We start from the raw sequence: 25752 nt of genomic DNA, 5'->3' as shown, positions 1-25752 counted from the left end.
CAAGAGAGGAAGGGAAATGTGGAAAAAAAAATGCATTGGCAGGCTTTAAATCTGTCCAGTTAACATTAATTAAGATGTTCTCTAATCTTCAGCTTTTGATTGGATGCTTCTCTGACCTGTGTAGAGGCCAATCATGGGGGGGGGGGCAGGAAATACAGCTGCAGCCCCAGCTTTCTGATCCTTGCCGAGCAGCAAACTTTCCCCTGTCAGATTAAGTAGGATTAGCTGGGTCCTGCCGTATGATGAACTGAGCACTTCATATGGTGACTTGAAACTTTCCAAAGATGGAAAAAAAAAAAATCCCTGGTCAGGGAAATGTATTACTTGCTTTGCATCCCCAGTTCGCATTTCTTGATTAGAAGCCTTTCCAATCCTCAGCATGGCACAATAGCTGCTGGCTTGTTGAGTGTGTGAAAACATCATCCGCTCACTGCAACGTACAGCATTTGTGTGCATGCAAACACGTACAGTGGTGTGTATGAGCATGCAAGCACAAAAATATGATTTGATCATCGGGGTTGTCGGTGAGTGCTAAGTTCCATTGTTTTTAAAAATGACACACACACACACACACAAGCAAACGCTCTCATTGGTATTTTTATCCATCCCCAGAGGCACTCGATGGCTGCAAGCCATATCACTCTGAGACAACAGAGGAGCCACGGTCACACTGGCTACTACTTAAGGCCCCCCCTCACCGTGTGTGTGTGTGTGTGTGTGTTGGGGTGGTCCACAGAGGTAGAATGTGTGGTGATATAAAGAGAGTCTGAAAAGGTGGCGGTGGTAGGGAGGAGGTCAGACGTGGAAAGAATTTAGTCTGTTATCAACTGTTGCCTGCAAGACCACTGAGGACACACACACTCGCACAAAACACACAACAGGGACCCTAAAAAACGTGACTGCGCCCTGACAGGGCCATAGGCAAGCACAGACACACACACACACGAAAAATCACACAGGGTTTTTCCTCCTGAGGCGAAGCTAAAGCATCCAATCTCGGTCTTTCTTGTCTATCTCTGGCACTGATAAAGGCTTATAATGAACTGGGGACTGGAAGTCAGTCCCAAGACCGATGGCTTTATGGCCCTGGCCAGATCATCACCCTCTGTGGACTTCGTTTGTCACCGAGTGAGAGCAGAAAGAGAGTCAGACGAAGAGCGAGGGATAGGGAAAGACAAAGAGAAAGAAAAGAGGAGAGAGGAGGGTGGGGTGCGGAGGGAGCAAAGATTAAAGTTTTACACTCCAACCTTTGAGAAGTGTTTTGCAATCCGGGCGCCGTGTCCAGACTTTACCACTGCGGCGTTCTCTCAGATGTGTGCCGCATTACTAACTTTGGGCACAAATAAATGCTCCAAGTTTTGATAAGGAAGCCTACTGTGGCGGCCAGGATCCAAACACGGGGACAAAGGTCCTCCTGGGCTTATCGTTCTTCACGTTATCTCCCCCTTTTATACTTCGCAGCAATGTAAAAGCATGTTTGTAAACCGGTTACAGCTGTACATGTTGTTTGGCTCACATTCAAGACTGTGATAGTGCGTTATGTTTGTGAGGAATGTCATTATTCTAACTCTTTCCTGACCACTGGGAGACTTTATAATGAAATCATTGCTCATGCAAAGATATTCCATATCACCATATTGCTGAGAAACAGCAACTTGTCATGTACTGATGAAGGTAATGAATACAAAAACATGATGCTGTGATTAAGGAAAAAAAAAGTAAGCTTTACTTACCTCAAAGAGATTGGACGCCTCGTTGCCATACTGAGCAGAAATGATCTCTGATTGGTCACTGTACCATTTGAGGCCACCCAGGAAGCTGTCTGCATCTAAGTCACTGACGTCCAGCTCTGAGAGGTCGAGTTCAGGGAGGTCCGGGCAGAGGGGCTGGTCTTCGCCGACCAAGGCAGCACACTGAAGAAAAAGAAAAAGAGAAAAAACACAAGGAGGGTCAGACAAAAATCACATCACTTTCCTATGGAAATCAGACACTGAATTCTTTGTGCCAAGTTTGATACAATCAGAATCTGAACAGGAGTCAAAAATCTTTCTTAAAACCTCCTGCTGAGTCCTGAACAGAGGTAATCCAAACATTTGTTTAACACAGAGTTAAGTCGCTCAAGCCTAAGATTCTCATCTCAGTGACAAATTAAGTTCTGCATTCTCTCATTTGGCTATTTTGAATGTGTTTGCTACTTTCATGTGACACAATACTGACTCTGTTCTAATCAGAACAGTTTTTTTTCCACAGGCTGCAGCTCTGCTGGCTTTGCACAACATGCAAACCTGCAAACCTGCAACCTGTTTCCACTTTGCTTATTCAACCTGCAGTGCACCCTGTCCTCCCACCATCACTCCCCAGCTTCTGAGACTGGTGCTGGCCTACGTGCTACTAAACGCTGCCTGTTGACATTCTGTTATTCACCAGCCACTTTTATGTAATCCAGCCAATGTGTACTGTATGTGACAGCTGCTCCTGCTTCCTCCCCACACAAATCATCAGCTCCGCACAGGCTGCAAGTGAGGGGCTCTGGACTGGAAATTAACAGGGATTTGGTGAAGTGAAAAAAAATGTTTTAGTAGAGTAGAAGGAAAAGGCAACAAGTTTACAAGGATGATGCTGAATTTAAAAGATCATTTCAAATTACAGATATTTACCATATGTAGAAAACCCATTCCTTGATGTGGCTCAGTAGGCTGTTGCTAATTGCTTTTGCCCAACAGAATAATAGTCATTATTATTCAGTATGCACCCCCCCACCCCCCAAACACACACCACCCCCCTGAGACAGGAAAACAGGAAACCAACAGCTGAAATAGTCAGGCTAACCTTTCTCTGTTTGTCCATGCCAACTTTGAGATGTACAGTCAGATCATTAAAAGGCAAAACACACCAGAGTCGAGGCGTGTTTACACTCCGTGAGTGTGCACATGAAAATCCAAGCTTGAGAAAAATAAATAAATAAATAAAGCTTTAGTCTACTAGCTATTAGGCTACACAATAATTTTGTTGACAGCACGTTGTATGAACGTTACAAGATGGCCTTAAGACAGATACATGATAGATTTCCGCGGGCCAAGCCGGGAGGTATTTGGCCCTCAGCGTGAGCAAGGATGAGAGTCGGGTTCGGCTCAGGGCAAAGCTGGAAGAAGGATGCTGTGCCAAGAAGGAAAAACCGCCCAGACACCGGTGTCACTGCTCATCTGTCGCACCAACACGAATACAGGATGACTTAAGACTATGGTGAGACAAATCCGTTATGTTTCAACCGCAACAACGAAAGGGACAGATTCACTGCGTCTTAGGCTTCCCCCTGCGATGATCCGGTCTGACAAGGCACGGAATGATTGAAAAAAAACAAAACAAAAACCCAAAACAGTAGCAAAGATTTTTCCCATATTCAGAAGCCGGACGTCCTAATCCCAATTATCTCACGGACTTTTTTGGTTTTCTAATGAAATAGCGCCGCCAGACAGAAAAATGAGGGCGATCCACCACAGCGCTCCGGTGATTTACGCACGCATGCACATAAAAGCACCTGGTAGGGGAAGATTATCAGAGGAAGAACCGAGATCTTGGGTGACAGCTGTGCCATCGGAAGAGCAAGGGTTTCTTTTATGAGTCTACACGCATCACGTAAAACGAGTCGAACAGGGACATTCAAGAAAACGCGTCCATTTGTTTGACTGACAGATCAACTAAACGCTATCGCGGTCCAAACGGTGAAGGAGACGCTCCTGAAGCCTACCTGGATAAAGTGAAAGAGCATGTCTATACCTCGGTGATTAAAGTGCAAAGGGGCGCCCACTGAATGCAAAGCAATCCCTAAACTGATCGGCAATAACAGATCCTTACTTTTACTCTGGCTAATGGCAGTTTTCTCTCTCATATTCTCATCACGCAGCCCAGATAAGCACATACATGCAGCCCAGACTGCAGTCATATCATGTAGTTACACTGTGAAAACCAGTCCTGAAGCATCACTGAGCTCCTGCATGCAAGTACCTAACTATAGCCAGGTAGACCTGAATGTCTAGAACAAGCAGGGCGAGCTCGGTAAAGGAATAAAAAAGGGGGACGAACAAGTATCCTTTTGATGTGCTTTATTATCTGGATGCACTTTAATCAGAACAGCAAGAACTAAGCGGTAAACTACATTTAAAAAAAAAAAAACAACGATGACGGGAGCAAATGGGAGTTAATTGCTTGCAGAAAGACGTTTAACCAAAGAAAAAATACGCAGGAGATCAAATGAAATTCGCACAAATGTAATATGATCAAATCTGGCTGGATGAGATGTTGCTCTCAAGCCAGTGCTCCTCCGGCCGGGATGTTGGCAGTGCTCGGTGCCGTTAGTGTTACGATGCTCCTGCGCAGTGCCAGACAGCGGTCCGTCACTGTGGACAACCTTTGCTCTTGCCTTTGAAAATAATAAGCTCTACCCCGACACAGCACATCAAAGGGATTGTTATCGTCAGTGGACTTCATTCGTCAGCGAAATACCTGACTTTGAGACATTTCAGTCATTTCGCCACCGGAGCGCGTCCAGTCCGCGGCTGGAAAGATATCCGACAGCTTGCAAGCACTCGCTCCGACTGAACAGAGATCCTATGAGGAAAGCGATGGTCCCGAGCCTGTGCACGCATTACAACAACTACATCTTTAACTGAGATGAAAAGGGAGACCCCGCACATTCCCTCCGCTTGTCATATATTCCCGTGTTGTATATCCCCCGCATCCTCAACTGTGTCCAGACGCGCACTACACCGGCACGCCAGCGCCAGCAGCAGAGGAGAAGAGAGCGCAGACTTATGTGCAAATCACTGCCTCGGATAGTCAGTGTTGTCCATCGTTCCAGGCGAAAAAAGAAAGTCCAGAGAGGGCTAGAAAGATGAAAGAAGTCATGTTTTTAGATGCGCTCACCTCTAATTCTCTCCACACCGAGTCCTGGTTACACCTGTCCCACGCCATCCAGCCACTGAATGACGGTCCGGAAAAATTTGAAAAAAAAAAAAAAAAAAAGAAAGGAAAAAAAAGAAAGAAATCAAGTAAAAAAGAAATCCACACACGCTTCCCACTCGCTCTCACACAGGCAACTGCTGCCCCTCGCCGAGAATGAACCGAGGGCACCTGTCTTACAACTGCTTTCCATCACATGACAAAGCTATTAAAAGTAGGCAGGGGAGTGACTCCGCGTCCACACTACTCACCAGTGACGCGCAGTGAGCAGGCGGGGTCTGGCTGCGCACATAGTAAAATCCTCTCCCTGCACTGCAAAAAATGTCCATCTTCAAAACCGTATCGTGATCTCTCCATCTCCCCGTGTGCGCATACTGAGGGCTGCACGCATGTTTCAAAAAGAACGAGACAAATTCTGCTTTTAGCTTCAGACACTCGGCTCTAAACAAGCAGACAGATCTTTAAATGAATTCTAGCTACTGAGCTGAAACATAAATGAATTTTTTTTTTTTTTAACTCAGTTGATCTCAATTCTGTTGTAAAGAAAAATGTTTGAGAATCAAAATAAAATGATTTGGAAAGGGGTTTTTATTTCCAGTGTTGACGTCAAATGACCGGAAAAGTTTCGACCAAATTATAGAAAATGTCTTAATCATGAAATTACACACACATAACACATCCAGGATCGGTGTTCCTCTTAGTTGAGATCCCGCTCACTGCAACAGATCATCCATCCATTGTGTCTCCTTCGGTTTGGATCTTCTAGAAGCAGATGGGGCTTTGCGGCACTTCGCACCTCGTTCAGTGAACTGACGGCCCTCATCCTGACAGTAAACGTTTCACAAAGCTGTTCCTGTAAAAATGTCATTGCATCCGCCGGGATTCCTCTGCAGGAACCCGAAACGATCAAAAGCTACTGAAAAGCCTTGCATGGACAAACAGACCATAAAGACAATGGCATGAGTAGTCACAATGTCCTTCCAGAAAGAAGTAGAAATTATGTTTGGGTTTAATTAATTTATAGTTCATTTACGAGGTAATTAGTTTACATCGTTTGCTCCACTACTGAATGAACTCCAGACAAGAGTGGAACCTGAAATGTCTGCGTTTGATGTGTAGAGTATCAAACCCTGTAATTCAGTCTCTTGGAAAGTATTTCTTTGTCCATTCAGAGGCAGTAAAAAAGGACAGGTGGCAGTATCAACCATGTATACAGTGTCAACAGGACGTGTATAGGCAACACTACCTCAGTGAAATAAAAACAAAAGCTTTGTGGACATTTCAAACAAAGTGGTTTTTCTGTTGGGCAGAACATGCAGGAGAAACTCTGCTTGACTCCCAAATGTTGTCGTCTTGCCCCGATGCACAGAAACCTCATTGTGTGTAGATTATCATGAGCTGCTGTCACTAAGCAAGAAAATTATGAAATATGTTCTTCTAAAAACTACACTGCTGCATGAGATCTTTGACAAATAGTGCTTGTACCAAAAAAAAAAATAATAAATAAATAAATAAAATAAAGATGATCTGAAGTGTTTTCTGGTTGGACAGGAAATAACCAAGCCAACACCTGACAATATATTTCTGTAATAAGAAACTCAGTCCATGGAACATGCTTACCCCCGAATCCAATTTTTAGCCTTGTAAGCCTATTAAGTCCACCTGAGCATGCAAGCAGCAATTGTCTCCCTAAATTAGTGAACCACATACAGTAAGTCTCATTAAACACAAAATTGGACAGAAACCTGTAAAAAGGTTCTGGGACTGGAAACGTAAATCGTACAGATTGTGTGGGAGCATGCCAGTGTGTGTCATACCCTGTGTGTGCTGGAAGCCATTATATGAGCGACTGTGTTACGCTTATGGATTTGTACCGCTAAATCTATACATCTGCCTCTCCGTGCATGCCCAGAGATGAAACCCAGAATCCACGGCGAAAAACTGATCGGAGCAGGTGGCGTGTGCAGTGACCTCACAGAGCCCAGATGGACCAGTACCGCAGAGACCTCAATACAGGGGCAACGTGGAAGTGACATGGAGCTCGGTGGTATCTGGCTGCAGCAGAGATAAAACACTCAGGCAACGGGGATTTAAGTGACGAAAAGGTGTGGTTAATACAACCTCTACCTGGTGTTTACACATCTAGCAGATAAGTAGGTAACTTCGGGTACAGCTGTGGTCAGATGGGTTCCTTATAACTTGAGTCATAGCACCGTAATGAACAAGGACTTGCCAAAAAAAAGGAAAGAAAAGAAAAGAAAAAAAATCTTGGCAGGAGATATATACTGGAAAAGGATATTTCTGCTTCTCCTGAAGCAGCATGTGAGTCACAGGCAAAAGGCTTATCTGATTGTACTTTTCATGCCAATTAAGACAACAGGAGCTAAATATAGATATAATGTTGTGATTTCCTTTCTTGAATGGCCTTTGATTCTTTTTCTACAAACACATTCTCGCCAGAGGCTGGATATTTATGCATGCGGTGGTAGAGATTTGTCGATGTAGGAGTCATTTCAAAAGAGAAAAAAAAATACAGGTAATCTTTGAAATGCCACAGCTTTTGGTACAGTTGCGGAAGTCTGCTAATGAATGAGAAAATATGGGGAGACTGCAACAGACTGGCGCAGAATAAGAAACAGCAAATATTTCATAGCCCACGTCAAAGGAGATATTTGGGCCAAAGCACTGCCAGCCATGGGCCAACATCACTCCGTGTTTGGTCTTACTGTTCCCAAGAATGACCTTGGGTCATGCTTTCACACTGCTCATGCATTTAACAGCTCTTATAGATATCACATCTCAAGGGGACTGAATCTATAGGATGGAGTGTGAAAAGTTGTTCGCACCCATTGATGCATAACATGTTGTCATATGATGGACCTGACTTCTGGAAACCTCTCTAAGGCTTTGAATACAGCGACTAGCAGCCCATGCCCTTGCAGAAAAATAGTAAATCTAATTAAAAGTGGATGTTGGTTGATTGCTAAATCTTGGCTTACAACTAAAACAACAAAAAAAGGCAAATGACTTTTCTGAACAGTGGAACATACCTCAGTTCCACAAAGTACAATCAGACTTAGTTGAATCAGCTTTGTACTGCTGGTAGTTCTCAGAAAGCAAGGTCTTAATGATTAAACAATTTCTTCTAAGAGTCAGCTGACAAGTGGAGCTCTGAACCAAAATGGGGCTAATCCACAGATAATTATCTTTGTTTGAATATTCAACGTGGCCTGACTAATGGTACAGAGTCCCCCATTTGCATATCTGGCTGCAGACTGAATCTGATAGCTGCTCCTATTGTGGACATTATGGCTAAATGTTGAATTCTAACACAGTCTGACAGTGTTTCTTTTTTAAACAGTGTTGTTTTTGACAGTCCATCCATACTCAAGTGGCTATGTCTTGTTTTCCTTTATCCATAAATTGTGTCACTGGCCCTCTGAGAGTGTGCTGCTGCACAGTGTGGGGAGATGATTCATATCACTTTGTCGCATGTCATTGCTCCCAACAGAATCTATCCTAGCATCTGGCCATTTTAATGCATGGTGGCTGGATTCATATGAATTAATTGAGGGCAGAGGTAAGACAGAGTGCTACATTTATTCATTTATTGTATTTATTGTTCAGGACTGCAAAAAGACAGCTTATGCTTTGTTCCTCCCGCTTGTCATTTGATGTGCTTCCAGATATTTGGGTGATCCCCCCCCCTCAAGACACGTCATATTTTTTATGTTCTTGGGACAATTGTGGAGGCGGCCACATTTCACAGCAATCAAACACAGCAGAATAACAAACTGTATATAGACAAAAGTGTTGGGACATCTGACCGTTTCACCAAGAAGGACTTTAATGACAACACAGCTACAACAGCTTCCACTCTTCTGGAAAGGCTTTCCACAACATTCTGGAGTGTTTCTGTGGGAATTTTTGCCCATTCATGCAGTAGAGCAATAGTGATGGCATCAGGCATTGATGTTTGCCAAAAAGGTCTGGCTGGCTCACAATCTCTGTTCTAGTTCATTCCAAAGGTGTTGGATGGGGTTGAGGTCAGGGCTCTGTGTGGGCCAGTAAAGTTCTTCCACACCAAACTAATCCAAACATGTCTTTGTGGAGCTTTGCTTTGTGCACTGGGACACAGTCATGCTGGAATAGAAAAGGTCCTTCCCCAGACTGTTGCCACAAAGTTGGAAGCACAGCATTGTCCAAAATGTCTTGGCATGCTGAAGCATTAAGATTTCCCTTCACTGGAAAAAAACAGCCCCATAAAGAGGTGTGTCTGGATACTTTTGTCTCTATGATGTAGGATGTAATGCCATACAGAAGAGGCTGCAGGAAATGTCAGTGGATACACAGTGTGAATATACAGGTCTAATGTGGTGGTGGAGAATGATCACGCAGGACAGCTTTAAAAGTATCTAACATGGAATAATAAAACTGATTGAGGTATTTAAAATATGTCTTTTTCCAATTTCTGTCCATTGCTTTTCAGCGCATCAGCAAGATCTCTCACAATGTCCGTGCATTTACTTGGCCTCCATAGGCTCCTAACTCATTGCAACACAATAAACAGTGTGACGCCACAAATTATGCCAGTGCTCACCCTCCGACCTACAGTAAGCTTCTCCCCCTGTGAAGATTTTACATCGCCTCTCTTTGTAGTGCCCTTCAGAGAACCCATCGCCTCGCCGCCCTGCGTGCAAGCGTGTAATCCTTTCCATCAATGAACTCAACTGTGTCATTTAGCCACTCTCAGGATGGCGGCTACTTTCCCCGCAGAGAGTCCAGCCCACATTATTAAGGGAAATGGCAAGACAGGGCTAGGGCCAGTTAGCCATGGCTGAGTCTTGGTGCTGAAAATAGCATCAGTCCCATGCAGTGGCAGGTAAACACAAAGAAGGAGCCTGGAGCGCAACACAGGATGGTTCCACCCCCCCCTTCCCCACTCCGGCTCTGTTTTGAAGGAGCTGGGGAAAAGTGGCGGCCTTGTCTCCCACCCCCACACACACACATACACCGCAGATGAATAATATCACGGTCACATGGCGACGCGAGTTGGAATCTCCCGTCGGACCCATGTGTTGTAGGGCTGTTATTGGGCTTGTTTAAAATCGCCAGCGAGTCATGCAAGATGCATGTGGAAAGTGGTGGCAGAAAGAGGGTGAGCTGTGAGCACAGGCCTGGTGTGTAATGCGTCTTGGTGGAGAACCGTGCTAAACTAGCGCTCTGGGCAGGGACTTGTGAGGCACTTTGTGTTTTGCTTGGGTATAGCGCTCACAAGGAATATTAAAATTTATGGACCATGAGGGTTTGGGTTGCAAACACACATACATAAACAAGACTTGCGCACTGCCTGTGTGCTTAAAACGCTACAAACCCAAACTTTGAAATTGCTGTAAAATTCCGACAGATGCCACACGCACAGCAATGTAACTAGAGGAAATGAGATGCGCTAGTGTGGAGGAGATGCAGTTAAATCTTTTCCTACTGAAAGGGCACATGAAAATAGTGCTTGTTGTCATGCTGAATATCCAGAGAGGCACTTTTTTTGGAAGTTCAAAATAAACCTTAAACTTAGTTAGTCAAAAGCCGTGGCCTGTGAAAGCAATGATAAACAGGCATTAAAAGAATTATCTCTTTTCGGACATGTTTGTGCTTCCTCAATCATGTTTGGATTATGAACCGCATGTTTAAATATCTATAACAAAATTCATGCGGCAGGAGTCAGAATGAACTCTGCAATGTGAAAAATACATTAATGAAGATCTTATCACTGGCTGCAGGCGAGTTTAGGTGCATCTTTCTGCAAACTGCAAAAACCTCCTGTGAATCACGAGGAGGGCCCAGAGCACAACAGATGTTGCTTGATTTCTAAAATAATAGAGGCAGGGCTGAATACCTTGACAGCGCAGTCCTTATGTACTCTTAGCACTGGAAGAGCGCCAGGGAAGAATTAGGTCAGCTGAAGTGCATTGTGCCTTGTGGAACTCCACGTTAAAACAGCATCAGGGGAGAGAGGAGGGGTGGAGGTGGTGATACACAGGTAGAAATTTCTGGAGCAGCACAACCAGGCCCCCCCCACACCACCTTTTTACTCTTGTATCATGGAAATGTGAGCACAAACGTTACACCCCTGAGTCCAGACTGCAGTCTAATTATTTTGAGCAATGAAAAGGGAAGGAAAAGCGGAATGAAAGAGAAAGAGAGAAAAAAAAATGCATGCCAATTGCAATTCTTTCATACAGCCTGCATACGGGGTGTATAACCACGAGCCTGAAAAAATCCTTACGGCACAATAAAACTGATTGTATCATCATCTTTTTTTCCCCTTACAGGGTGCATTTCTACTACTCTTCACATCACCTCCTAAAAGGAGCATGTACTGCTGCTGGAGTACACAGTGATAGAGAAAGAATTTTTTTTTTTTTTAAAAAAAAGGAAAGCGGAGCAGAGATGTGAGGAAAGAGAAAGCACAGTCAATACCCATTTTTGCCAAGGCATCCTAGTGAAAAAGAGCAAAGAGACAAAGGGAGCAGATGGATGGAGATGGAGCTAATGGTGAAAGAGAGTGTGACAGGGAGCAACAAAAGCCAGAGGGAGTGGGCCACTGCGAGTGATAGAAAGATTTTGACAAAGACGGGGCATGAATTAAAGGCTGATATGGAAGGAGAGGAAGCTAAGTACAAGGACGAGTGATTGGGGACAGGAAGCGTGGATTTAGACAAAAGGTCACACCGATGAAAAGCAACCACCTCGCCACCCGCCAAAGTAGTTCTATCCCTCGTCGGAAGATAAACCACCTCGCCGTCCCCATCGCTGGGCCTGACCCTGGTCCCCGCTGGCACTCCCAGTGCTGGTCCTACCATGAAATGGTCCACTATCTCAGTGTTCATCTATGGTTACCACCTTCCCCTCCCCTGCATAGTCTGGTCACGGTCTGAAATCTGCCTGCTTACGATGGGTATCTTGCTCACATGTGCCACGTATTCATTTACAGAAAAGTCATGTGCGCGCACACACACACACACACACACGAACACACATACACTGCTAACATGACCTCATTGCCCCCTCTTGACTACCGCGTTTTGGAAAATAAAACTGTGTTGCAAGTTGCAAAAGCACTTTCTACCCTTGTTAGCAATATTAAATCGGAAGAAATAATGAGATGCGGTTGTGAAGATGACAGAAAGTAATTGGTTTTGATGTGCATAAAATCGTGATTTTAACTGGGCATGATATGGCAGCCTTCCATCAACACTGAAAATGTGTGTAAGCACATTGTAGATTGTGCTGAGCAATAATGCTGGCTTTTCCTTGTGAGTAGGCAACATCAGCCTTTTTTTCCCCCCCTTTTTTTTCCAGTCAAATGTTGTTGTGCCTCAAGCCATTTCCACTTTCTGGAAATAAAACTGTTTCCATCACTTATATTTATGGTACCTGATCATCGGTGGTAGAAATCACCTGTCAGGCAGTCATTCAATAAGTCAACCCTTGCCCTGGCGATCCTGTCCCCTGCAGCCTTCTCCACATCCCTCCCATAATCCCTTGTTGTGTGTTTGGTGGTGCTCTCTGTCCACAGGGACTCTCATCACTGCCACAATAAACAGGATTAATCAGCGCTGGCATTGGGTACTTTGGTCCAGATGACGCATGTAATTAAGAAGTAATTGGCATGTCATCTGTACATGAGGAAATATGACATGCATGAGATAGAAGCCGCACTGCAACAAGAACAACTGTGTCCTCAAATGCTTTTTATTCCAGCGATAACTTCCTTTGCACTGCTGACACTCACTTCCTTAATGTCTTTATTCACCCTGCAAATTCCCACACATTGTAATTCACTCGCTTATTCATTTATTTACATGCTAACACACTTAAACACTAATTTACTAACTTATTCATTTATTTACATGCTAACCCACTTACTGCCGCTTGCATTCAGCAACTTATTCATTTATCCACATCCAGGATGACACAGTTACTTTCTTGTGTATTCATTTATGCACGTAGGAAGTCACTTACGTTCTCCCTCGCTTAATTAAGAGGCCCCCTCTCTTTTCACTTCACACAAAAGAGCAGGTTTATGCAGCTCAATATATACTGTAGCTGCACACAATGGGAGATGGCCCAGATGCCCTTTCATGTTTAGGGTCATGCCGGCTGCAACAATAGGCCTGAACTGCCCTTATCTCCACTTGTAAACGTGAAGCTCCAGGATAAGTCAGACCCCGATTTCATGGCTCATGTAGGAGATGTTAGGATGAACATAACTGAGGGGAGAGTTTTCTTATTTGCCCTTGCACCTTATATTTCCTCTGTTTTCAGGAAGTCAGTGCTGAAAGAAGAAATTCACCATCAGGCTTCAGGATGATGTTTGATGAAAGCCTGCAGCATTGGGGCATACCTATTTATTGTTATTTCATAGTTACTTTGAGCATCTGCAGCTATTTGTTAGCGTAAAAAATGCAATTTGAATTACATTAACTTAAGAAGCAGCATTAGGTATGCACCGCCTCCTCTCTATAAATTTAACTGACTCAGGAATATCGAAGCCAAAAGAAAACAATTCATACGGACCTACATGTTTCTGAGATGTTTCTTAAACAAACCAAATAAAGCGCAGCATCACTGAAACCAAGTCTGGGCTGAGGCTGATCGGTTTCAGGAGGAGTGAGCTTGGCACGGAGTGAGGTCAGCGATGCACTTGGCTGGTAACCTCAGATAGCTGCTGGCTAATTTGCAGTACGCCCCCAATCGCAACAGAAAGCCTAGAGTCATGCTGAGGAGAGAGAGGGCGGCCATAACGGCAAAGCAAATGGCTCATAGAGATATCCCAGTTGTTTTTCATCACATCAATTTCACGCCTTTACCACCATTTTTTTTCCTTTTTTTTTCAGAAATGTGACAAGATGGAGATTGAGAGGAATAAGAAAAAGTAGGTAAAATGGGATGAAGGAGATAGTGAAAAGGAAGAAGCCAACGAGCTCGGAATATAGTCGGGAATGTTAATCTCAAGGCCCGTTCCTGCTCCGAGTGATTGCTGTCATCGCTGTCTCGTGAACAAACAAATGAGAATATCTCCAAAGCTAATATCCTGAGTGAAAATACTGCTCACCCACTTGTCAATTTACTGATGCAACACAGAGGTTCTTCTGGAAATTCAGTTTACTCTTTCAGGCATGTTTGCAGAGATTTAAAGGAAGGAAGTCATTTGTTTTTAGTGAAAGAAGACTTTGGAATGAACACATGTGAATATGACCTCACTTATCCTTTTAGTGCAGCTACCCAGAGGCACAAGTGCTTATTATTAATCATGGTTTTGGACCTGCGGAATCTTTACTAATGAAGATGTTTTTTTCCTCTGCAGCTCCTTCCATCGATGGGGCCACTGCTTTATGTGTCCTGCCTCTAAGGAAAAGTACCCGATTCACAAAGGAAAAATTTCCACTAAATTCCAGAAGGTGATGTTGCATTTATCAGCAAGTTTTATGGCACAAACACATATGTTTGTACAAGCTAAGATAGCAGATATTTAACCTGACAATTACTTTATGGTTTCTTGACCAAACACATTTTATAGCACTTGGAATTTGCAATGAGCTGTGTGCTGCGCAGAATTATGACTGAACAGGACACTCTGGGTTGTATAATCATAAAAGCAAGTGCGCTATTGCAGTAAAAAATCAACTTGAAAGTACAGAAAGTACTTACCAACTACAGGACATATTTGGTTTATGTGTACAGACAAGTACACTGCAGATAAACAGCAGGAGGCCCGGACCTGAAAAAACTCACTGTTCTCACCGAGCGCCTGATGGAGCTCTTGCTTGGGAAGGGAATAGTCAACAAGACTCCAACTCATTGGACAATCTTCCATCCAATATAATTAATGACAGTGCATTTTTAATTACCCCTGTGTGGCGGTAGGTACTACAGCTTTTGTTTATTGAGCCCCACTGATACCCATATTAACAAAGTTAGGTTAATGATAGAGGTATTTTACTTAATAGCATTTTTATTACTCCCGCTAAGAATGAAGCAATTAATTAACAATGGGCGAATTAAGTTTCTCTCCTGTAATGGCCTACCAACACAGGACATCATTACCAATAGTCAAAATAATTCATAATGCGAGGAGTCAGACGGTGGGGAAAAAAAAAGAATATTCCCCAGCATACGTTTGATTTCTCATTTTAGAATGGAATAAATTATGAATACGGTCTGTCAGCAGACATGTCGGTGGTACTGCATGCAGAGTGAGCCACGGGATCAAAGATGCAGTACGTTAAGTCACAGATTTCACATAGGTGTCTGGCAGGGGAAAAAAAAGGAGAATGTTTCAGTGCACAATATGAGTAGGTGAGTATTATTTGAATAAAGTGGTGAATTGAAGATGCACAGATAAAATGAGGGAACAACCAAAAGAGAAGGAGAGATGGGAAAGTGAGGGAGAGGACTGAATGTTCAAGAAATGACATCGAATAATGGACCTCAAAGACATATATAAAAGCGCATAATCTTTTAAGCTTGCATTTGAAGGTAATCTTCCATTAAAGAATACCAGCTATTTCTTTGTGGAGGAGAAATGCAAAGACAGCAGAACTGATGGGGACTATTGGTGTGACTTTGAATAGAGGAAAAGACTGAAATGGCAAAAGGTGCAATTTCTCAGGCTCTGGACTTCGATGGTAAATTCCTTCATTCCAAAAAGAACTACTAAAACAGTGGCAGCTGAGAAACATAATCCCCCACCCCCAACATCCCAACACACAAACACACACACGCACACACACACAAACACACACACCCTGAGCCCAAGTACACATGCAACAAAGAGGGAGAGATTAAAGCATTAATTCAGTGAGAGGGAATAGGATCCTGGCATAAATTTAGAGTGAATGTTTGGGGTTATCTTCTCTGCTGACTCCCGTTTCTACTCTCTGTACTCCGTTGACTCCACATGCAAATGCAAATCAGGGTCACACCCTGTATCCTGTAACATATCAGGCTGCAAACTCTTGTTTTTCTTTGATAGCTCTGTATGTGTGTGTGTGTGTGTGTGTGTTCGCGGCGACAACAGGTGCACCCTTGTGTGTGAACGTGGAAAAATACCAAACCGTCCTCTTTCAGTATGTGTGTATGTTTGTGTGGGTGAGTGGGTGTGTCAGTGAATGTGGGTATTTACATCTCAGATAGTACATTTCAAGCTGCACTGCTTGCCTTTAAAAAAAAAAAAAAAAAAAAAAAAAAATGTATCAAACTGAGAACCTTGTTTGTTTGCTTGTCATTACTGGGTGGGATGTACTCTACCAGACACCAGCTTTCTCCTGGCTTCACACTGGATACCAGCTGGCGGGCACCGGGACGCCACAACATATCGTGCCAGTGTCACAAACGAAGGGGAAAGTGTGCCTCATCATATAGAAAAGTAGTCTGGCAGCCTCCAGTCCTCATTAAAAATGCACTAACGCTGAACGCTCCCATTAATCTAAGCATGCTGTATTTAGCGAGGGTAGCCTTGTGTACAGTCTATAAAACACAGCAATTAAAGCAGGTACTTTTGGCTTCATCAAGGCCCACCCGAGCGTAATGGGCCAGAAATGTGAAAAATTCCTCCAGCAGTCAAAGCCCTATATGAAAACAGCCGGGACGTAGCCTATAGCTCCAAGACAGATATGGAACTAGAAGATGACATGATTTAATCTTCCTCCTGCCTGATAATGGAAAGAAAATCTGTTAATGTTCTATCAACAGTGTTGCAGATAATCGTCTCTCAGGTATCAGTTCTTATTTCAAGACATCAGTCATCCTAATATAGACTAGAAAATGAGATATAAGGAATTCATGGTTGGATTTAAAAATAATACTAACATGTCAGGGCAAATGCCGCTGTGATAATATAAACATATAAGCAATTTAACATACATAGCTCCAATATAAGCTGCAGCTTGTTCAGGTTATTTGTGTTGTATTATATCAGGAACATGCTTGTCAGTGCAGTACAAGGTGGGGGACATTCGATAACAGCATCTGTCATGACATCACAATGACTCCTGCATGAACTTCTTGTAACACAGGGTTCAAGGAGAAGCGCTAAGATGCGAGCCATAACGACGCATGCTTTCAAGTGCAACCCGAGTAGGTTACAACTCGGAGAGATCACATGTGCAGACTCTTTGAGACTTTGATGATTGCTCAAAGGGATGGACAGAATAGCTCTTATCGCCCTGTCCCATAGCAACGACTTTTTTTCTTCTTAGATCTAAAGCTGGCACAGATATATAAATGCTCCTGGATTTGCGCCATTATCCACAAAAACCCTAAGCGGGTCTGTTAGCTTTTTAAATAGATAACATGTATCATTTTCAAATTAAAATATCCAAAAACGATTTGGCCTTTGTTAGTGTTCAGTGTTCTGCTCAGTGTTTCATTCCATTTTGAATGCCGCTATAACTTTCAGGAGAGAGTGAGGAAAGAAGTCGAAAAACGAGACTGGTGGTTGTTTAACAATGAAGACGACAACTACAATGAGCTCATGCTGCCTCTGTCTTTTATTTTGTCTTTCCTGAGACACCCCTAGCAGCAGAAATTGAAAACTGTGCATTTAACTTTATCAGTTTTCAGTGATGAATGGTTTCGTTTTTTGGTCCACACACACACATTCCTAGAAATGCATTACTAAAGCAGCAGTGAGAGGGGATGAGGATCGATACTGGCAGAGCATTGTTGTGCCATGCAGCAATGCTCATATCAGAATTACTTACAAAGCAATTATTTTTTCATGTGCGTGCCAAACCACAAGGGACAACGGCATTAGCCACATAAATGGATAATGAGGCCATGGTCATAATGAAAGGATACATTGTCCACAAAGTAGCATTACAGTTCAGCAATGAGAATGAACAGATGTATCAGGAAGGCAGGCCCCTCCCAAACAAAGTGAAATCACTCCAGAGACTTGGGTCCATTCTGGAGTGTCTCCCATAAAAACAGGTGTGAGTTACTGTGTTACTGTGTGTTCCTGTGAGTCATTTTGCGAGTAAGGCAGACTCAGCTATGTAAAGCTGTCAACATTTCCATATCCTAATAATAATTACCCTCAATTTACCCTCTGCCCCACAGGCAGCTGGAGTAAACAGGCCAAGGATATAACCACCTCCATGCTAAAATGTGATTTCTCATCAGGAGGTGGCCACATGGTATGGAAGATAAATCACTTTCTATATGGGTGAGAACTACTGTGCTGCCAAGTGTAAGATAAGAAGTCAACTCAGCCCACTGTTGTTTACAAGGTTCCTTTTTATGGATTTTATTTATAGTGGATCGTGACCTTGAATAAGATTAGCGAGTCAATAACACAAATTCACTAAGTTGCATCCACTGATAAGAACACACTGCAGAATTGTTTCATAATGAATACTTCCCATGGATAATGAGACTAGGACATGATTATGTTGAACAGTGAAACTGTAAAGTCTAGATACTGTATGATGACTAATGGCAGTGTGATTTTAATGGCTGCTCCTGCAGCTGCCATGCACTAATTCGAAAATGATTAGTTATTTCCCTTTCTTTCTTGAACAGAAATGTGTGCCATCAAATCTGGGGGCAGTGAGCGTGATAGTACTGTGGGATAATTAAAGTGGCCAACAAGCACCAGTGTTTTAGATATTCAGAGAGATACTGTTGATGTTCACACAGCCCACGACTTATAATCCACTGACATTTCAACGGCTTTCACGGCTGATGCCTCAGCTGACAACTCATCTGGTTTTAGCTTTTAAACTACTTTGAATGCTTAGGTACATAAAAACTGTCAATTCAACTGTGCACAGAGCTTAAACTTGAAACTAAACTTTCAAATGTTTTCAGAAATTGTACAATTTAAAGACTTTCTGTGCAAGATGCAGGTCGGCCCACACAGAGCAGTTGGTTGTTACCTTATGTGAATTGACTAGGAACTCATGTATTTACAAGCCATAGTCTGTTAAAAGAGGGGAAACCTAAAATATTCTTGCATCTTGGCCAGCTGTAACATCAACCCTCCAGGGTGCAAAATTTTGCACAAATGAGAAATTATTGTAGACAATTCTGCTATGGTAGAGGTTCTGGGTTTGGGAATTGAGGTCTGGAAGCATTTGTTGGGGTATGAAAAAGATAATACATTTGTCTATGTGTTTTTCACTGTTATGTTCTCCAATACTACATCTCCTTGGGGACTGCCAAGCTCAAACCACAACTGTTCCTCAACCATTTTCACATTCACTTGGCCCAGACTGGGGCAAGGCAATTTGGCTCCCGGACCATCTATACAGTGCCTTGTCTGGGAATGGATTTAGTGATTCTGATCTTTTTTTGTGGCTATGCTCTTTGTCTCCATTGTGAAGACTCAGGGAAAGAGAGAAAGAGAGAGAGAGAAGGGAAAAAAACAAGTTTGACCGAAGCCCAGTCAATTATCTCCCAGGTGTTTGACTGAAGTGATTGTAAGCGATCGCGGCAGTTCCCACGAGCCCTGGACTGAGACGGGCTGGAATTAGCCAGGAACAAAACCCAATTCAGCAGAAGTGAAGAAACAGCAGTTTTGAATAAAACCAGGCAGAGAATGCAAAAGAAAAGGCTTCCTGCAGAAGATAAAGTCGAATCTTGGCTCCTTTTTTCCTTCTTCCTCCATTCCCCTGTCACACAGAGCCTATCATATAGCCTAGTCTTTTAAACAAACTGTGGGGCTGGAATTGTGTCTGTGGAGCTTCCAATACCTTATTGTGTGGAGGTTAATTACTGGCAAGCCATGAGAAAATTACATTCTCAAAATAAAGTATTATGATTGGCCCTTCTGCTGGCTATTTTAAGTAATGCGTGGTCTTCATACAAGATAGCTGGGAAACCAGATTTTTAGACTTGTTCGATATCAAGTAACCTCGTTTCAAGTCCTCTATTAAAGCCACTATTCTGACTTGCAAATTACCTTTCTTTCCCAGGCCCCAAACACCATTTCCTCACGAAGATTAAGTTATAGCCTGTACTTGAGTGCACACAGTGTTGTAATAACACAGGACACTTTTCTATTGATAGCAGTGAATTTCCTTGTGTCTTTTCACATATCTCCCTGAGAGAATTCAGTCATGCTGAAGGGCAGCATTTCTGTGCGGGGAGGATATTGTGGAGATTGACATTTAGAAATGGACGGGGGAGGAAAGTGGTGGATTTCTCAAGCACAACCTGCGGTGGTGTGAGCCAACGTACGTAGGTCTAAGCTAGCTGCTGCAGGAGACCAGGAACATTCCTCAGGTCAATTCTTAACCACTAAAGAATGGTTAACTGGATGGGGACTTAACTCAGCCTCAGTGAAGAGTCTAAGCAGGAACCTGCTTAGGTTTGCATGAATCTCATGATGGGAGGCCCCAGTTCCCAGGCAATGATTGTGCATTTTCCTCCCTGCTGGAATCTTATTTACTCTCGCCTTCCACATGAGATGGCCACGTCAAGCATGGTTTGCGTCTGCTGCGCTTTCGCTCAGCTGCTTGTGCTGCATGCCAGTTCACACACATCAAAGCTAATAAATATGAAGCCCGGGGACACTGGCTTTGCCTGATGTAGCAAGGCTGGAGGTATCTCCCGAACTGGCAACCCGGAGTCAAGGAGCACATCACGTGAAAGTTAGCGCTGCTTTGGACTGTGATGAGCATGTAATCGCAAACTGGGAAATGATTCCAGGAGCGATGAGGCATTGGGGCTTGTTCAACATCTTCCCAACAACCCACTCACACCCAAAGCGCAGACACCCACAGAGCCATAACCGGAAAATGTCATCTAGATGTTTTTATAAATAATTGATAAGCCAGTCTTTTTCTTATGGCTCTATTTAGTTAGGGTTACAGGGTAGTTTTTCTTGACTTGAAAGAACCCGTTTTCTTTTATTCATAATAATCCACCTCACTCCCCTCAGTTCACTGATCAAACATGGCTACATGTTACTCACACAAGCATGGAGCCAGTCACTTCTATATACCTCTGCTCAGTTTATTAAATTAAAACAACATAGAAATGAACATAGTACCTCGAAACAAAAGCTTCCTCCTTCCTGAACCAGATTTCAAGGTGGTCTCACACTGAGCTGTGCAAAACCCTTTAAAACAGAGGGAATGAGGGTGATGAAAGGTCCATATGTCCCAGTCAAACACCTTCACGGGATGACTGTGGTTTGAAGCTCCTGCGATAAATGAATGCCTGGGCCAGGTGACACCTCAGGTTGTAGATGGAGTGTGATATCCTGCAAGGAATGAAACTGCTTTTTTCCTAATGACCCTCTCATATGCACACTAGTCTCTGTAATCAAGCCCATTTGTAGTGTCACCCTCTGACCTCACTTTTCACACCTTAGGTAGCTTAATGTCATAACCACAGTTGTGTGAATGCAGTAGAAAATTGTTGCAAAAATGTGCTGTAAAGTTTTTGTCCACTGTGGCATCTACTAATTGTTTCCCAAATGTTTGCTGTCCTGAGATGCCAAAACAGTCGAAAGGTGTTGATATCAGCAGCTTCACGCAAGATCACTTGACAATTACATGTCAGCGTTTTTGCAAAGCTCAACTGGTTCAGCAGAGGAAGAGCAGCAAGCAGTGACCAGAACAAAACAAGCAGCCTTATATTTCTCACAACCTGAAACATGTTCTGCTGTGCAAATCAGGTAACATGTACAGTAAGTTGAAATTAATTGATTCTGTGCATTATGTGCACAGCCTATTTTTCAAGCTTTCAGCAACACCCTGAAATTAACTACAAATAACAAAACAACAGACTTTCATTTTGTTCCATCACTTGGTGTGAGAGACTATCTCAAGAGTCACTGTATGAACTTACACTGTAGATATCATTAATGATGTTATAGCTGCTACATTGTTGATGAAAATTCAGTTCACTTGCAGAGAATACTCCACAGGTACAAGCAATGTCAGACCTGTTCGCAGTACCAGTGGTAGAAATACATGGACATGGATCTTGGGGACACTCCAGTCTTTCCCCTTTTCTGGTACAAGGCTATGAGAACTGGCATTAACCTTTGGTACAACACAGTCGATGTGTTGGCCAAATACATACAAGGAGATGACTTTGTAAAATGAGCGAAATAGCTCCATTTATTTTACGTCTTAAAAATGAATGTTAATAACTTTCCAGAGCTGTTTTTGCATTTGATATGCCTTAATACTCCTGAATGTGTTACTCAAACTGGACTTCCCAGATCATATTTCACCTACATTGCCAGTACCTGCAGAAATACTAGCAACAACACAACCCACCTCTTTGTTTCCTGAACACTGGAAGAATATTCCAATCTTTGTAAACTGTATATTTTTTTAAACTGAATTACAGTATAGAGGTGTATTACAATTTGAATTAACAGACTGAATTAGATGGCGCTTGAAGGAAACAAAGAAATATCTAATAAAATAATGGAGACTTTCAGCCGAAAATAAAATTCTTACAGTGATTCGGTTTTATTTCTCCTTGCTTTGTCTGTCCAACTCTATCATGGCAAACACCTTCACAAAAGTGCAACAAAAAACAGACAGTATTGACACCTCCCATACTGCAACAAATGGATAGACTGATCGAACCCAAATGAATTTGGAATTGCTGCAGTCTTGTCGGGATTTGTCTCTGAAAATGTAGCCCAGTTACAAGGGGGCGAGTGTCTAGGGGATACAAAAAGACATAAAAACAGAACCATTAAATAGAAACTGTCTGCACTTTAATACACAGTGGAAGAAACAGAGGTTGGGGCGTGTCAGCAAACAAGATGGATTGACAAAGTGGTCACTAGCTGAAGCATAGGGCTTTCGCAGCCTTCCCCAAAACCTGTTTGTAACATCTTATTTCCAGCATGTACCTCGGGGCCACTTCCACGTGTCTTAGAAGGCTGTGCTTTGCAGCCACACTGGCGTGAACCCCCTGATGGCTGGCAGAGCCCTCTGATCTGGCTGCTCACACTCTAGTCCACACTCTGGGGATCAAAGATAAAGGAACCTTTTCTTTTCTCAGCCTTGCTTTTTCCCTCCTCTCTTCCCTTCCCAGCTTCACCCCAACCACGTCTATTTTAACAACTGCCAGGCCCCCATCATTCATTTTTAAGTCATTTCTTTACTGCTCCCCTTTTTGCACTTCCTCCCCCTTTCCTCTTCTCTTCTTCATTTTCTTTTCCTCTCTACCACTAGCCTTTGACTGCAGCCAAGGCTTTTGTGTGCAGAGTGCCTCTTTATTGAGTGTCACGCTGGCCGATAATCGCTGTTTAGCAGTTATCGCCCCTCAACACCAGGCCCATTAATTAGGCTTAATAGTCAAAGAAGCAACTTTTAAGGATGCACTTGTACAGCAATAAGGCCACCATTATGAGCTGCCACTTGTTTGCATGTGACTTCTGAATGTGTTTTTATATATTTATTATTATTATTAATGCCTGTGTTCACACTATTTGTGCATTTATCTGCTCAGCTAATCAGGGGGAGCCAATTGTAACTGACATGTCTGTGGTTTATCTAGTCGATGATGTGGCGGGTGAACAATGGTGCCAGAAACAATGAACGGGGAGCGGTGTCAACCGAGATTACAAACGTCTCAGGGAGCGACGAGAGCCCTCGGGGATGTCAGATCACCATATTGTAGGGCTAATGAGATGGCGACACACTGTACACAAAGGTGCTGTAAAATCCTCTCTCTGTGATGGCTCAGCCCGCTCGCTGTGACATTTCAGCAGGGGTCATGTTGAGGCGACACACAAAGACAAGGTCTCTGAATTAACCTGCCTCCTAAAGCATATAAGCCAGGATTCTCTTTTGAAGAAATTGCTACGTATGAATTTTGAATTTAGTTACTCAGATAGGAAAACAGCATTGTCAAGTTTACTGACACAATAAGTCTATGTTTTTTTTTTCTATTTCTAATCTAGGCATAAACATGTCAGTTTCTCAACATGCACAACTGATGTGTTCTTTTAAATTGCCAAGCCCATTAAAAGCCACGGGCTCATTTTCTATGAGAAGCCCCATTGAAATAAACTCCAAATATTTGTGCATGGCATCAAAAGGAGCTTACATCGCAGACAGCACGTCCTCAAACAAATATTGGCGAAAATGTTGGGGAGGGATTTTGTTAATTGATGCTGTCCTCTTCCCCTTTTAATCACATAAGCCCTGGATGAATCTTAGTTTAATTCGCTGATAGAATGCCTCTTTTTCCAGCCGTCCTCCAGCTCGTGCTGAAAGCTGAAGGGATCAGGTCTAATCCAAACTTCCCTCCCTCCCCGGTTCCTCTGCAACGTCCCATGGCTGGTCAAGTCTGAGCTGCTCAAGAAAACAGGGGGAACAGGAAAAACTGGCAGGCGGAGGTGGGGGACTGTTTGTCGGACCTGGTTATTCCGCTCGGTGGATCCCATCAGGCGAGTCATGACATGTCTCGTCCAAGGCCGCGTCCCACCTGAACGCCGCGCAGGGGGTTGGACTCCGCGAAGGGGAAGAGTGTGTATAACTGTCTCATCTGGTCACATTCAGTTTGCATCCCTGGAGTAGCTTGTTACATGAAAGCTGACTGTGCCAAAGCCTTTCCTTTTAAGTGGCCAGCCTACCTCTGCAATATTTTATCAAATGTTCTTTTTGTTTGCTTTGACTGTTAAATTAAAATGGTTCAAACCAAGATAAGCTTATCACCCCAAAGCCTTACAGCTGCAGCTCAATTTCCTGATTTCCTCCTTTTTATAAATTTTCTCATCTTTATTCAACTTTCTTTTTTTTTTGTTCTCGACTCTCTATTAAATAAACTGTGTACCTTCTGCGTTTATACACATCCAACCTCTTTATAACCTAGATTATGAATATGTCAACTTAAGCAGAACCTATATGGCAACCAGTATCTCATTTGGAACGTTTCTGGGAGTCCTCCGAGCTCCACTGAAGCCGTGTCTGTGATTCAAGCAGGGGGGGGGGGCACATGGGTTAGCTCTTCAGTGATGAGCTTTGCAAGCAGTATGCCCCCCCAGCCTGTGAGGCATGAGATCGCTTTGAACACTCCAACCTTGCTGACAGTGGTGACTCAAGACCTCCCAAGTTAAAAAAAAAAAGAAAAAGAAAAAAGTAAGTCTGCTGCACTGAAAAGCTCATCTGCTCAGCATCTCGACTTGCTTCATGCCAGTTGATGAGTTTTGCCTATGTGTATGTAGGATACTCATGGGGGGGAATCTCATTAAAAAGAGAAAGGCAGTAAAGATAAGTGTGACGATTCATGCATGTGAATGTGACAGCGACCATGCTGATTTGCATTGTTTTACATGAGCTCTGACAAACATGTAGCAACTACTGCATGTACCATCAGGGATGCCTGACAGTGTACATGTGTCTATCTTTGTCAGACATGTGCGTGCATGTGTGTGCCTATGTGTCAGCACATGTGCTCATATTTATGTCTTTGTTTGTATTTTTATTCCCTTGTCTCCCTGTGACATCCGGACCACAGCTTGAGTGCAGCTGATTACAACCGGTGCTAAACCTCTTCCCCGCCTTAGTAACCAACACAGAGCCGGTTGTTCCCAATGTTTCACATTCTCTGACCCCTCTAAGTTTGACCTCTTCATATACAGCTGCCTGCCGAACAAACAGTACTCCACAGCTGTGCTGTTGTTGTTGTTGTTGTTGTTGTGGAGTGACCTCTCTGTAAGTTCATAGGGAACTTCTTCTTCAATTCACTTTTAAAACCATTGTGAACTGAACACCAACGCTGCCTACAAAGATCAGTAAGTGCTAA

General features: G+C 43.2%; 1 protein-coding gene across 10 annotated transcripts in view; it reads right to left on the bottom strand.

Moving 5' to 3' along the window:
• The window catches only part of ppargc1a (peroxisome proliferator-activated receptor gamma, coactivator 1 alpha), a 235511-nt gene that overhangs the window by 30196 nt on the left and 179563 nt on the right, over window positions 1–25752 (bottom strand). For 4 of the 10 annotated variants that reach the window (XM_046379996.1, XM_046380002.1, XM_046379997.1 and 1 more), the window contains exon 2: window positions 1734–1913. In XM_046379996.1, the coding sequence (XP_046235952.1) occupies window positions 1734–1913 (180 nt within the window). Of the gene's footprint in view, window positions 1–1733; window positions 1914–2829; window positions 5174–25752 lie in introns of those variants that run through there. The other 6 variants (XM_046380001.1, XM_046380000.1, XM_046379999.1 and 3 more) reach the window with 6 other exon arrangements.

This window comes from Scatophagus argus, chromosome 23, assembly GCF_020382885.2.
Source record: "Scatophagus argus isolate fScaArg1 chromosome 23, fScaArg1.pri, whole genome shotgun sequence".
In the NCBI taxonomy this organism is placed as follows: domain Eukaryota; kingdom Metazoa; phylum Chordata; class Actinopteri; family Scatophagidae; genus Scatophagus; species Scatophagus argus.
This window is presented reverse-complemented; position numbering and strand designations above follow the sequence as displayed.